General features: G+C 42.1%; 1 protein-coding gene across 2 annotated transcripts in view; it reads right to left on the bottom strand.

Annotated features, from left to right (window-relative positions):
- The window catches only part of ADAMTS17 (ADAM metallopeptidase with thrombospondin type 1 motif 17), a 119660-nt gene that overhangs the window by 63309 nt on the left and 42934 nt on the right, over positions 1-13417 (bottom strand). For both annotated transcript variants that reach the window (XM_042475987.1, XM_042475988.1), the window contains exon 8: positions 2250-2355. In XM_042475987.1, coding sequence (XP_042331921.1) covers positions 2250-2355 — 106 coding nt within the window. The remainder of the gene's footprint in view (positions 1-2249; positions 2356-13417) is intronic.

The following is a 13417-nucleotide window of genomic DNA, read 5'->3' as shown; positions in this document are numbered from 1 at the left end:
ATCATCATCATCATCATCATCATCATCATCATCATCATCATCATCATCATCCCAAGCTTCTACAGGATAGTGCCACATCAGTTAAAGTAGTGTCAACCTGCATTATTTCTTCCAGGAATATTTGGAGTCCCGTTTGCCAGCTAAAGGCATGTAAACAGAGAGTAGAAAAGACAAGGTATTTTCAAGAAAGCAATCTTACATTAGCAAAAAGGTATCTTGTACACGAAGGCCCTTTCCTTCAGGTGTTACTTAGGAGTTTGCTGGCTGAGAAAATGCACCATATACTAGGGGTCCCTTGTGTAGTTTCGGGAGTTATGGACTTAGTTTAATACACTGCTGTCATGCCAGCAAACTCTTTGTGGGCAGGTGAGATGATCCAGCAGCTGGAGCTGGGAAGAACATGCTCACGTATGGGTCTGCACAGCGGTCGCAACTGGCACTGATACAGTCCCACTAAGTGCAGGATTTTGGACTGCTCTAAATTACAATCCAACACCCTTCTCTTTCTGATATCATTTTGCAGCTACAAAGCAGCCTTTCCCCACCGCTGGAGTCATGCCAGAGACAAGTGAAGGCAGAGGGAAGAGGAGATACAGGAAATGAAAAACAAAGTGAGAAAGAAAGGAAGAGCATTATCCTTTGTTTTAGAGCAGGGGTGGGCAAAATGGAGCCCTGGGGCTGCATGCACGCCTGCGAGGCTGTTTTGGCACCTCTGAACATGTCAAGACCCCACACCGAAAGGAAAAGTGCGACTTGCTTCTACTGTGGCCTCCAGGAGTGTCAATTTGCCTTTTAAACAGACCGCAGAGTCCCCGGGGCTATTCAACATTAAAAAGGATTCCAGTTTTTCAGACCCAAAAGTGGACTTCTGACTGCTTCTGGTCTTTCTTCCTTTCCTTTTTCTTCTTTCCTTTGTTTCAAGGGTCTATGTATCCCTCTACGTATCCCCTGGAGGTCCAAGAGGCAGAAAATTGGTCCCCAGACCCACTAGAGTTGCTCGCCCCGTTTTAGAGTGTAGTTAGAAATTAAAATAGAGAATGAGCATAAAATGAGATGAGATGAGAGACATCTTTAAAAGATAGCTCTATCATATATGAGCCAGTATGGCGCAGCGGTTTGAGAGCTGGATTACGACTTTGGATATTGGGGTTCAATTCCCACCTCGGCCATGAAACCCAATGGGCGACTTTGGGCATGCCACATGCTCTCAGGCTCAGGGAAAGGCAATGGCAAACCTCCCCTGAACAAATCTTGCCAAGAAAACCAATGATAAATCCTATCACGGACTTATTCTACACTATGTTAAAATATCCTGGAGGTCCACTACCTAAGAGTGCTTCAATGGAGTACTAATGCTATATCTGACTGTTTGGACTATACTGTGGATCACACATTGGGAACCCATGTTAGCTGAGAGATAGCACAGAATCCTAAATCCTTCAGTGGGGGAAACATGACCTTTCCACGTAAAACCTACATATCAGGTTGCAAAGAGTGTTACCACTTCTTAAGATGTCAAATCACAGACAGCCTGGTCCATTTAAATTACCACTATATTACTGTCATTGCATTATGTTTGCCGTTTACTTGCAAGTATTTCATAGTTTTAAAAATGTGGATGTCTTAAATACAGCATTGCAAAACAACAGCTAAGTTGTAATGGCCATATTAAACCAGCTATGTAACTTCTTAATATTTCTATATTTCAAAAGCGTATAGAGCTGTTATTAATTTAAGTTTTTTCTTTTAAAATAGTAACTCATTTGTCATTATTTGCTTCCCCCAAAGATAATGTCCTCCCTAAGTTTGGACACTGGAAGAGTGACCGAACTTTACGTGCAAAACAAGCTACATCCATTAGGTTCTCAACTATTTATTGACAAACTTTATTAGGGATTTACTCAACATCTTTAAGAAAGGATATCTTACGATGCCTAGAGACACCTTGAAATTGGTTGCACAATTTACCTAAAGAGTAACCTTCAAAACAACCTCGTATTTCACTGAGATGAAAGCCAGACACAAACTAAAGATGGACTTAAGAACTCTTAAGACATTTTTTTGTTTAGAATTTCATTAAAGTTGCACCAAAGAAACGAACGCTTTCTCTCAATGGACCTCAAATATCACGTTAGATAAAATGACAGTAGCAATGCCAACTGCAGCAACCCGCAATAATCATGAACACATTCCAATCCTTGTCACAATGCCTTAGGATAGTAACACAGACATAAATGGTTAGCTCTTACTTGTGTCCTAATTCATGTGCAATGGTAAATGCCAGATTCAGCCCATTGTCTTCAGCGAGAACGCACTTCCTCTTGGCACTGCAGATGCCTCCAAGGTAGGCAATCCCTGCAAATATAATCAAAGCTACATCAATGCTAACAAAAGCCATTCATTTCCTTTTTAAAAAAAATGCTTCAAATCAAGTTGTCAGAAGTCTTGAAGTAACTGAGCAGGGAGAATACTGAACAATATGCGCATAGATGGTTCTAAGGATCATGCACAACAGGATGGGAATCAACGCCAAACAGGAAGGGACATGATAAAGACTGATACAATCTTGAACAGAGCAGACAAGGAGAGCTTACTTTAAAAATAAGAGGATGTGAGATTCACCCAGTGATATTAGCTGTCAGCAGACAAGACAGACCCAGCGTAAGTAGCTCTTGTCATAATGCATCAGTTACTTATGAAATTCATTACTACATAACCCCGCAATGGTTGCAAGTGGCTTGTTTAAAAGGAATACAATTCACAATGCAAAGCTTCTTAGCGGTTATTGTACACAATAGCCACCGATGGAATTATGTCGTCTGACCCAGTTCATCTTAGCATCTTCCTAAATGAATTGGAGATTTACTTGCTTGGTACACACCTGCCTGGGGTTTCTTAAAGTAATTAAGTTATAAATGTGTTATATCTTGGCACCAATAGGGAGGTAAGTAATTTGGCATCTTGGTTAATCTATATAAGTCCAATTGTGATGGATCCTTTCCCATCTTAAGGACAGCTGTTATTCAAGAGAGTTTCTAAGACTGTAGAATTTGCCCTCCAAGGAAGATGTCTTTATCATTTAGACAAACATCAGGCAGGTATATACTGTACCATGCAGGCGAACCTCAAGTTCAGTTTGGAAGATACTAAATGTTATCTCTTACAATAGAAAAGTAAATACCCATTAGTGATCCCTCCCTCTGATGGCCATAAGGCTTTTGGCAAGCAAGCAAGCAATAAGAAAACAGAGCATCCTATATTGTGTCCTTGCAAAAATGAGTATTTCAGAAAGTACTGGGTTAATTGGAACCACACTGGGGAGTAGAAATAAAAAGTCTTTGGTTAATGTCGGGAGCTCCAAAGAAATACTGTACTTAAAGATGACGAAAATTTTATATCGATCTCCAAAATAAAACTGGTTTGCACAGGAACAAAACCTGGGACTTTTGACCCATCTGGAGGCACCAGAATTGACAATGTAAACCTGATATTTTGATCTTTATCAGATTTATGGTACACTGGTCAGAAGCCTATCACTTCTGAAAACAACAGTTTTAATATTGGCTATACCGTGGTAATTGATTCCATATAGTTTAGTGAAATGGGGTTTTCCATTCCATTTTATGAAAAGGAAACTACTCTTTTGCTTTCTTTACCATTTGGGCACTTACTTGGAGGTTTCCTGGGTGACCCACTGCTAAAAGAATACCTTCCAAATGCTAGGTAAACCTATTTTTCAGGCACGTATGGACTTTCCATACAAAGCGTATGCCAATCTAAGACTGGATTTCTAATTTAATTAGGCCCTTATTTAATTTTAAAGGAGAACAAGTATCCCACAGTTCCTCAATAGCAGTGTTTTAATTATTTCAAGCTTAGAAATGTCTTTTTCCCCCCTAAGAGACAATGGATCTATTTACTTGCAAGCAATGTTCCTCCCACATGGAGGAGGCCTGGGGTTCAAATGCCTTTAAGGAATTAGAGTAAAACAATGGATCCAGCTGCACTGTGCAAGGACCATTCTCTTTCCCCTTCTCCTTTTCTTCCCGAAATCTCAAAGCAGACAGTAGCTTTGTTTGTCAGGACATAAATGGCAGCACCCATTTTAGTTGGATTTGGAAGGTATCCAGCTTTTGCATTTATGGGTTGGGACATAATATGGATATTTATGTGCGAGAAAAATTGGAAAGGCTAATTTTTTTGTCTACTGGGACAGATGGCTTCCAACATCCATGACCAGTTTTACAAAATGCAATGACTATGTTTTCCGATGGAGAAAGAAAGTTGTCTTTTTCATTCCTATTTGATCAAGAACTAACTTCAAGATGCTTTGACAAATTCTTGCTCCTTGCTCCAAGAATACAGGGTAAAAACTAGCATGGTTTAGTTTTGTTTTTTGTTACCCATGGTGTAAACCCAGCTGTTCCTGCACAGTTTTAGTACACACCCAGATAAGTATATCGGATCTTAGATCAGCGTATCGGTAATGAGAGCCATACCACACCAGAATAAAATGTCAGTGCCCCTTGTTTTTTAACACGAGTCTTTTGAGTCAGAGTCTTTTGGATGCCTTCATCCTAACAGGATCCATTCTGAGCCCATTTTAATTGGCCCATTAAAGGGAGCCAGATATTTTCTTTTTTGGAAGATGCACTTGGGTAGAAAATCCCCTCGCTTTTGGCAATAAACTCACTCTTAATTAGGAAGCCAAATACAATGCCGAGCCCCTCTATGTGGCAACTTTCATTAGCACTGGAAGGCTGATTTGCAGTTTCAGATCCAGAGTGGGAGAAACTTGGCCTTCGCAGTATTATGTGCTTAAGGGAGATGAATGAATTGCCAATGATTAAAAGGCTGGTGTAGACAGAGGTCTCAGATTCACGTTTACTTGAGGACCATTGCTTTTATGGATGGATCTGGTGCAGCAAATTCATCACATTCTCAGGTGTTTACTACAACATCTGGAGGACAAAAGTGAACAGTAGAATTTCCATATGGAAACAAATATTTTTGCTAAAGAAGTGATATATGTGATGTGGGGAAATCAGCTTAATGTATATTGACCAAATCAAAACATGCATACAGGTTGAGAGTCAATTGGATTGCAAATATATCCAAAATATAGCATCTAGTCTATGGAGATTATCACATGGTGGTTATCCTGTCCTTGTCGCATTCCTGTCCTGTCCTTCCTGTGAGATCGCGGGAAAGACTTTCAGACAAGGTCACACTTATCTGGACATTATCTCAATTGGCCACGATCGCGCAAAAAAGTTTCACATGACACTGCACAGATCCCGTGATTATCCCGTCATTAACCTGTCATTAAAGCGACACTGGCTGGCATTTTGCATTAACAGAAGTTCACATTATTGCAATGCCAATTTCACGGCAGGTTAATGGTAGGATTAGCACTAGGATTTGAAAGCCTTTCATACTATCGCAGTCGCGGATGGGTTAATGACGGGATAAGGATGGGGGAACAATCCCATTTCTATGACGTCTGTGTATGATAATCTCCTATAACTGCCATTTTGGGTGATCAGATATATAAAACATGTCACTTATGATGACAGCCATTTGTGCTATTCTGGGAGGGCTGTTTCAGTGAGGAGTGCCTCTTCTTCTCCCTCTGAATCATCAGACTCTGGAAGGGGAATTATATCAAATATCTCCATAGAGAAATCCAAATCCCAAATCCAACTCACTTATTTTCCATCTCTAGCAGTCTACAAATCGATTTACAAGTGTGTATCATGAATATCATAGTCAAAACATTACCATACCCTTAGACATTTTGCAGATGAAAATGGGACATCTGTGGCCAAGCAACATCCAACTGTAGCTAAGATGGTCAAAGGAAGAACAGACAAGCTGGAGAAGGATGCAGCAGTTTGCTTTTGCCTGAGCCTGGGAAAGATTTTACTCCAATCCTCTCCCGCAGCCAAATTAATTGAGTAAAAACATCCTTTGCATTTTGAACTCAGCTTGCAGTAAAAGGGGGAAAGTGGGAGGAAGAGAGAGAACCTGAGACATTTTAAAAGCAGCTGAAAAAGTGGGAGGACAGAGGATTAATTGGATCTGTTCTGTCAAGTAGGAACAGTTGGTGGGCATATGTTTTTAAAAAGCAATCCATGTATTTGTCTAGAGCATTCCTTAATATAAGAGGCCATTTGTTCCTTAAATGGTAGTCCTCATCCAAACTGTGGGGCCCATAGCTGCTGCTTTAAAGAAAGGGGAAAGTGTAAGTGAGCTAATGATATGCTTAACCTCCTGGATAGTTCAGCCCCTTAAAATATCATGTTCAGAGGACTATGGACTTTCCAAAGCCCAAGGAATGATGCACTTGGCATACAAGGCTGACACCTCATTCAGATTCCTTGTGGTTTAGGGAGCCTTCTGCCTTTTAAATCTGGGTTTCAAGAGAGCTGAATGAATGGCTGCAATTAATCAATTCATACATTTGGGCTGAGCAATGGTTCCCCCACACTTTCTGTCTATAGGCTTGGCTGATAACTCATTTCTAACAGGGATCATATTTTTAATCAACTTGTGCGGGAGTGAGCCAGCCGGAGATGCCAAGGTTGCTGGGCCTTCGGTGCCTGATCAATTCCAAATATGGCCAGTCTTGTTCAAGGTTTACCGTATGTGAAATCTCCAACTATTTCAAATTATTTTTAAAAGGATGGGGGGAGACGGAGGGGGCGAGCGAGACTGGCATGTTTAATAGAGTCCCTGTGTTATAGATAGGTAATTCACTCATTGCTCTAAAGTCAGCATGTCTTGATGTTAAAAACAACCTTGACACAGGAGCATCGCACATGCAACCCAAACAACATCAGTGTTATATTTTCAAGCATTGGCAGGGCTCTCTTAAACACTATTCCCTTTGGGGAATTGTGTAATTGCAGCATGTAATTTCGAAGCCTGGGTTTGAATGTATGATGCTATCTAGGCTTGAACAGAAAAACTGCACGCAACTGTTTTAGAAAAAAAAATATAAAATACCTTGGGCTTATCCCAATTCTTACATGTAAACAGTTTGCAGCTGTCAGTACTGCCACCATCTAATGAAGACTCTGTTAGCAAGAGCTCTAGGAGGAGCAATTTACAGTTTCCTAAAGCAATGCAGACAACCCATGAGGACATTACTTAACTGCAGAGGTGATATATCAAAAGCTCAAAGATAACAAATGCTAATGCTGTTTCCATTCAATTAATCCTCTAACAGGAGGAGTGCTCACTGACAGCTAAGAAATGTGTAATCAGTTCTCTGAGCAAGTTAATTAATGAGGCATTAACTGCTGCTGGTTTTAATTTGGCAGCGAGGAGCCTCATTCGAGGGAGGAATGGCAAGAAATGCAAAAGAGGCTCTTTTTTAAAATCAGCCCGCCGCATGACGTGCAAATTGGTGCAACCTTTGAAAATTAACCCAGCAACAAAAGTGCCATTCACGATCCTCACAGGACTTTGTGGACTGGTTTACAATGCAGTCTACGGCTCGCTCTAAAAGAAATGGGAGCACCACAACACCTGGTTGTCCTGATACATAACCTATACTTGGGAAAAGAGGCCACTGTCGGGACAGAAGACGGAGAAACCAAATGGGTTCCCATTGGCCAAGGGGTCATACAAGGCTGCATTTTATCACCTCATGTGTTTATAGGCAGAGCATAACACATGGCAAGCAGGCTCCAGAGGAAGCAGGCATCAAAACTCGGTGAAGGAACGACAACAATGTAATATACGCAGATGACCTCATATTATTTGTAGAAAATAGCAAAGACTTGGAATGACTACTAACGGAAATTAGACCCATTGAATCTTAGCGCTGGAATGACCACAAAGGCCTTTTAATGCAACCCCCTGCCAAGGAGAAATACACAAATAAAGTACTCCGGAGTGAACCCCATCCAATTTTTGCTTAAAAACATTCGGTGAAGGATAGTCCACCATCCTCTGAGACCATCTATTCCAACAGCTCTTACAGTTAGGGATGAAAGTGCAAAAACAGGATTACAGTACAGTTGAATATTAAGACGAGAAAATAATGACCACAAATCATTTAAATAACTTTAAAGTGCAGAGCAAAGACATTGAAATAGTGACAAATTTCTTATATCTTGGTTCAGTCATTGACTAAAATGTAAACTGTAGTCAAGAAATCAAAAGGTTAAGACTGGGAAAGGCAGCCATGGATGCACTTGTTAAGATCCGCAAACGTAAAGCTATATCATTAAATACCAAAGCCAGAATCATAGTGTCATAATAGGTCTGATTTCTATGTATGGTTGTGAAAGCTAGATGGGGATGAAAGCTGACAGGAAGAAAATCAATGCATTTGAAATGGGTTGCAGGAGGAGAGTTCTTTGGACACAGTGGACTGCTAAAAAGACAAATAAATGGGTCTTACAGCAAATCAAGCCTGAATTTTCACTAGAAGTGAAGATGAATGAATAAATAAATAAATAAAATTTTTATTTATATGCCGCCCTTCCTCCGATCAGGGCGGCTCACAACATAATTAAAATACAAACAATTCCAATAAAAACATATTTAAAAACAAACCAACAGTAAAGCCCCAAAGCCCAACCTCTTGGCCACGAAAGAGAGGAGGGAGGCCCACAGGATATTTACTCGGGGAATGCCTGTTGGAATAGGAAGGTTTTGAGATCCTTCCTAAATTGGGCCAGGGTGGTGGACGAGCGGAGCTCTGTGGGCAGCGCATTCCAAAGGGCTGGGGCAGCTATGGAGAATGTCCTCCGAGATGTGGAGGCTAATCTAGCCCCAGGCACCTTCAGTAGCTGCTGCCCAGACATTCTGAGAGTGCGAGGCGGAATGTACGGGGAGAGGCGGTCCTTCAGGTATCCTGGGCCCAAGCCATTTAGGGCTTTATAGGTAATTACCAACACCTTATATTGAGCTCGGAAGCGAATGGGCAGCCAATGAAGATCTTTTAAAACTGGTGTTATATGGCTGGTCCTGGATGCACCAGTGACCAGCTGGGCTGCCATATTTTGCACCATTTGCAGCTTCCGAGTTTCGTATAAGGGTTGCCCCATGTAGAGTACGTTGCAGAAATCCAGTCTCGAAGTTACCAGAGCATGTACAACAGTTTCTAGGTCCCTCTGGGCCAGGTATGGGCGCAGCTGGCGAATCAGCCGAAGCTGATAACAAGTGCTCTTGACCGTCGCATTCACCTGAGCAGTCAGGTGAAGCGACGAGTCAAGAAGCACCCCCAGACTGCGCACGGAGTCCTTCACAGGGAGCGTGACCCCGTTCAGGACAGGTGGAACCACCGCCATTCCTGGACCAGGGGAACCTATCACTAGTACCTCCGTTTTCTCTGGATTCAATTTGAGTCGGTTTTCCCTCATCCAGCCCATTACTGACTCTAGACAGGCCACGAGAGGAGAGACGCCATCCCCAGTCACTGCATCAGTCGGAGACATAGAGAAAATAATTTGGGTGCCATCAGCGTACTGATAACCCCGCGCCCCATGTCTCTGGATGATCTCTCCCAGCGGTTTCATGTAAATGTTAAATAGCATGGGAGACAGAATGGCCCCTTGAGGGACCCCAGTTTTAAGGGGCCTCTCATCGGAGCACACGTCTCCCAGCTGCACCATCTGGGACCTCCCCGAGAGGAGGGGAGGAGGCTATCATAATTTAGACATATCATGAGGCAACACAACTCACTGAATAAGACAATAATGCTTGGTAAAGTGGAAGGCAACGGGAAAAGAGGCGGACCAAAGTACAAGTGAATTGACACAACCAAGGAAGGCACATCTCTGAGTTTGCAAGACCTGAGCAGGGCCACTGACAATGGGGGATCTTGGAGGTCTCTCATTCACAGGGTCTCCATAAGTCAAAGTCAGCTTGACAGCAAATAACAAAAACGATTAAAGTAGATGTCAGTTCCAACAGCGTCCACAAACAACTGGACAGAGCTGCACTGCAACCGTCTCTTGTTGGTGCTGGTTGCTCATTCACTTACCTTCTGAAACTGCCTGACATTTGTTTAGCAGCAGACAGGCACAAATACATCTTCATTGAAGCTTTCCTGGTCTCCTCTGCAACTGCAAGCATATCCAAAAAAGGGCTGGAAGGGGGCTCATTGGGAATACTTTGGCAGATGTAAAGTCTACAGTAACCTAGAGGTTTTCAGCCACATGGACAACCTTGTGAACTAGCATCACGCTTCTCCAACAAATCTGGAATTTTAAATCCAGGAGACGCAACTCTGTTCAAAGAATGTGTCCTCAACAAGAGCAACAGGGATAACATCTGCAGACCAGTTTGACCTAACTTTACTTAGACATTACGATGCCAGTTGCTGGTTTGTATTATGATTTCACATCCATACAAGGAAACCGATGTCCTTAGCAACAATTGTCTTTGTCCCCATAGTTAATGAAAACCACACTGGAAGCAAATAAAGCCAATACAAATTCTGAACCAGACACACGATCAAGCTTCTATTATATGCTTCAAACTTGGTTAGAAAATTTTATACCGAATGAACTTTTTTTTTTTTACAGTACTGGAAGTACTCAATGCCAACATCTGAGTCCTGTTGTGCAGGTTTGATTTCTGCTGCCCTGGAGGGTAGTCTAGCTCTAATGGTGTTAAGTTATGAGAGGGTAGATTTTAAGGAATGTCTTGACTGTAAGAGCAGTTTGGCAACAGAACCAATGACTAGACCTAGGTCCTGGAGACATAGTGCGGTCCCTCTAAATGTCTTTAAAAAGGGGATGATAGCAACCTGCTGGGGATACTCTTGCTGGATTTTCTGCGCTAAGCAGTGAGTTGGACTTTATGGCTTTATGAGACCTGTTCCAACTCTACAATTCTATGAATGTTGCTAACACAAAGTCATCCTGTTCCAAACCTCCTCTGATCTAATATGTGCTCGACACTTCCTTTCTGTGGACAAAATGTATGTTGGGGAGAGAAGGTGACACTGACACCATGCACCCACCCAACACTGGAACTGGCTATTGTACCGGAGGACTAATACTATAGCAGTGCGTTTGGGAGCTTATTGACAGGATTTCCCTATCAATGACAAGGTGTGCTGTAAGGCAGCAATGAGACAGAGACAACGTGTGCAATAGGTATCGCCAGAGGTGCTATTATCTAACATTAATGGTGTTTTAAAAGCCACAAGTGATAAAGTAAACTCAGGTGGTGAAGCACATGCAAAAAAGTCTTTACTTTAAAAATAAAAATTCAGCAGAAATCTGTGTTGGATTTAACTGTCATGCTCAGGCAACAAAAAATCTGCGTCTGCTCTGAGAAAGACTGTAAACACTGTGTGCCAACGATGAATAGATTCAGTCCTGTATAGGTGAGACCTTCCATGTTCATGAATACACTCAGCCTCCCAAAACCAGCATTTTACAGGACATACTGTGGCCGGGTGGAAGAAAAATAAGCAGACAACGCCTCCTTCATTTTGACATCTGCTCTTTGTACAGCAGGACATTCATTGCCATTAAAACAATCCCTCCTATTCCCTCTCCAGAGCTGACAGCCAGTTAATAAACCCCATGAATCTGGCATGACACAGTGGCCCTTCAATTATGGGATTAACCAAAGCGCAGGAAGTTGAGCATCATCTTAATGTTTGCTCAGCTTTGATGTGCTGATGTCCAAATTCCAAAACAATCTCACCCTTTTTACACCCCTCAAGAGGATGGGAGCTACAGGCGGCTGCTTCTGCCATCTAGAACTCAAATGGCAAAGAGAAAAATGATGATTTAAGCTACATTTTGGAAGCCAGCTGTTTAAGAAAGCCTCTGCTGCTGCAACCAGGATGTCAATAATTACAGAGAAAAGAGAGGTCAAAATTCAAATCAGCTATGAATAGACTTTACCCACATTTAATGTACAGAAAAATGGGGTGGTGACTGACTCTCCCATTATTGCAATGCAGGCTTGTAGATGAACAACGACTCCTTTTTCTGTTGGCAATGGAGTTTAAATATTACTATCTGGACTTTAGCCTCCATCAGAGGTTCTCAAACTTTGTACCCTTGGGACCCACTTTACATCTAAATGTGGAAGTCGCACCTCCCCAGCTAAACTTAGTACATGAATAAAAATATTTTGTATGTTTAGTTTCCATGCATACTCCAGATGTTCCTGGGAAGATGCTCCAGGAAGATCTGGAGCCCTCCATTGTAACACTGGGTGGCTTCTTCTTCTTTTAAACGTACAAGATCTGGTGCAAAAACTGCTCAGGGTTCCAAAGTCAGCTTTTCATTTGTCACTTTAAGATGAGCTCAGAGACTTCCTTCTTTTCCATTTTGTCAGTTTTACCAGCTTATTTGTCCGCGCCATCTGTATCAATAAAATACTTTTGGATGGAGGCAGGAAAAGCAGAACGGGGAATACGTGTGGGTGGGAGTGGGCAAAAGAGTCAAATGGGGATCTTGAGTAAGATTTCTTAATGAAACAAAACAGCACCACAGAACTGATCACCAAGAATGACAGATGCCTCAAAAATCACAAAATCCCAGAGTTGGAAGAGACCCCAAGGGCCATCCAGTCCAACCCCAGTCTGCCATGGAGGAATACACAACGAAAGCACTTCCATCAGAAGGTCCTTGCCGAGAAACATGCCAAGAAAAACCCTGTGATAGGGTTGTTTTAGGCTTGCCATAGGTTGGACAGTACTTGAAGGCATGCAGCAAGAACAGAAGCAAAACAATACCACCACTTCCCCTTTACCCCACAAAAAGGCCCACACTGGGCACAAATAAAGTTGCACTACTATTATTATTATTATTATTATTATTATTATTATTATTATATTGTCTTATATCCTGCCTTTCTCCCAATATAGCGACTCAAGGCGGCTACTAGTGATGCCCTTGTCTAAAAGTCTTCTATTTGCTGTATTCACATTCTCTTGGTGACTTTGCCTACCTCCTTTCTTTTGGACGCCTGAACTGTATTTCTAAATGCAACCAAAAGTTTTAAATTTCTGCAAAGCTAGAGATCTGGGGACCGAAGTAAAATTCCAGAGGAGTGGAGCAGAGCTCCTTTTTTGATGGGCAATGCTCTCAGTTCTCCTCCTTTACAGCTATACCTTGGGGATGCCTTCTGCTAAATAGTCACTTATCAATCTTCCTTCGAGCTTCCGAATCCCAAGGGGATATTTAAAATGGAGAAGCCCTGCTCTTCAGAGAAAGCAAGGCTTTTATTTTTAGAAAGGCTGCATGCGCTGGAAAGGCTGCGTTGGCAAAGCCAGTCTAATTTCTGTACTAGTTGGGTCAAAGCCAAGTTGGACGGTCTCAGTGGAATGATTCAGGAGGCCTGAACTCTGCACCAAGGCTGCTTGCTGCCCATGGTTTAGCAATGTTTCCCAATTTAGACACCTTGCATCTGAGCTCACAGGGCCAGCTAT

This window comes from Sceloporus undulatus, chromosome 6 (genome assembly GCF_019175285.1).
Source record: "Sceloporus undulatus isolate JIND9_A2432 ecotype Alabama chromosome 6, SceUnd_v1.1, whole genome shotgun sequence".
Taxonomy (NCBI): domain Eukaryota; kingdom Metazoa; phylum Chordata; class Lepidosauria; order Squamata; family Phrynosomatidae; genus Sceloporus; species Sceloporus undulatus.
The sequence above is the reverse complement of the archived record's forward strand: the minus strand, read 5'-3'. Positions and strand labels throughout refer to the sequence as shown.